Raw genomic sequence first — 968 nt, 5'->3', positions numbered from 1 at the left:
TCTGCCCGCGAGGGGGCTCGTGGGGCCACTCACGTTCCCTCCCTCGTGGTCCCTGCCGGGGTGAGGGGGGACCATGAAGACTCCCCCAGCCCCACCAAACGCCTTCCACGGCGTTTTGGGGGTGGGGATACGATGTTCCCAGCCCCGCCTGTTCCTGGTGACACTCCCGGAGCAGCCCTGGCATGTCCCTGGCCCCGGGGGTTGGGAACGGGGCCAAACCCCCGCCCGCTCCTCGTCCTCACCTGCTCCAGGTGCGGCTCGCAGCTCCCTACCTGTGGATGGTGAGGTAGAGCCGCATCAGCTCGATGAACTGGGGGTCGGTGTAGCCCAGCATGTTGGTGAAGTTGTGGGACCAGTCGAGGTTGGGGTCGATGGCCCCGATGCCGCTGCCCTCGCGGTACAGGTTGCGGTAGATCTTGGCGGCCACGCACGGCAGCTTGGCGATCAGGTCCATGGCGTCCTCGTACACAAACTGCGACCAGCGGGGTGAGACCGTGCTCCCCTGACCCCCCCCTCTGCACCCAAATCCACCCCCAAAAGTCAGCGTCGGGGCGCCGGCTGCCCCCATACCTCCCAGTACTTGGCGCGGTGGATGCCCTCGGCGTAGGCGCGGGCGAACTTGCTCTCGCTGTTGAGGGCGGTGACAGCAGCGCTCAGCTGGGACATGGGGTGCAGGTTGGTGGGGAAGTTGTCCAGCATGGTCACCACGTGCGAGGGCAGGGCTGCACGCTTGGCCCACTCCCGGGACAGCCAGGTCACCTACGGGACGCGCCGGGGCTGAGCTGCGAGCCCGGGGGCTGTCAGAGCCCGCTCCCCTGTTCCCAGCCCCCATCCCGGCGCTACCTGCTCCTGGGTTGGGATTTCTCCGGTCACCAGCAGCCAGAAGAGCCCCTCGGGCAGCGGCTCCTCTCCCCCTGCAGCTTTGGGCAGCTTCTTCTTGCACTCGGGAATGCTGTACCCACGGCAGC

At 67.7% G+C, this 968-nt stretch overlaps 1 protein-coding gene across 1 annotated transcript in view; it reads right to left on the bottom strand.

Moving 5' to 3' along the window:
- Positions 1 to 963, bottom strand: part of CS (citrate synthase) — a gene marked incomplete at its 5' end in the record, with an annotated part of 3,557 nt that extends 2,594 nt beyond the window's left edge. The window contains 4 exons of the mRNA XM_017737686.1: positions 2 to 52; positions 273 to 472; positions 571 to 759; positions 844 to 963. Coding sequence (XP_017593175.1) covers positions 2 to 52; positions 273 to 472; positions 571 to 759; positions 844 to 963 — 560 coding nt within the window. The remainder of the gene's footprint in view (position 1; positions 53 to 272; positions 473 to 570; positions 760 to 843) is intronic.
- Positions 964 to 968: the final 5 nt, after the last annotated feature.

The sequence above is a fragment of the Corvus brachyrhynchos genome, unplaced genomic scaffold, assembly GCF_000691975.1.
Source record: "Corvus brachyrhynchos isolate BGI_N302 unplaced genomic scaffold, ASM69197v1 scaffold546, whole genome shotgun sequence".
Classification (NCBI taxonomy): domain Eukaryota; kingdom Metazoa; phylum Chordata; class Aves; order Passeriformes; family Corvidae; genus Corvus; species Corvus brachyrhynchos.
Note: the sequence above shows the minus strand (reverse complement) of the source record. Positions and strands in the feature narration are given on the sequence as shown.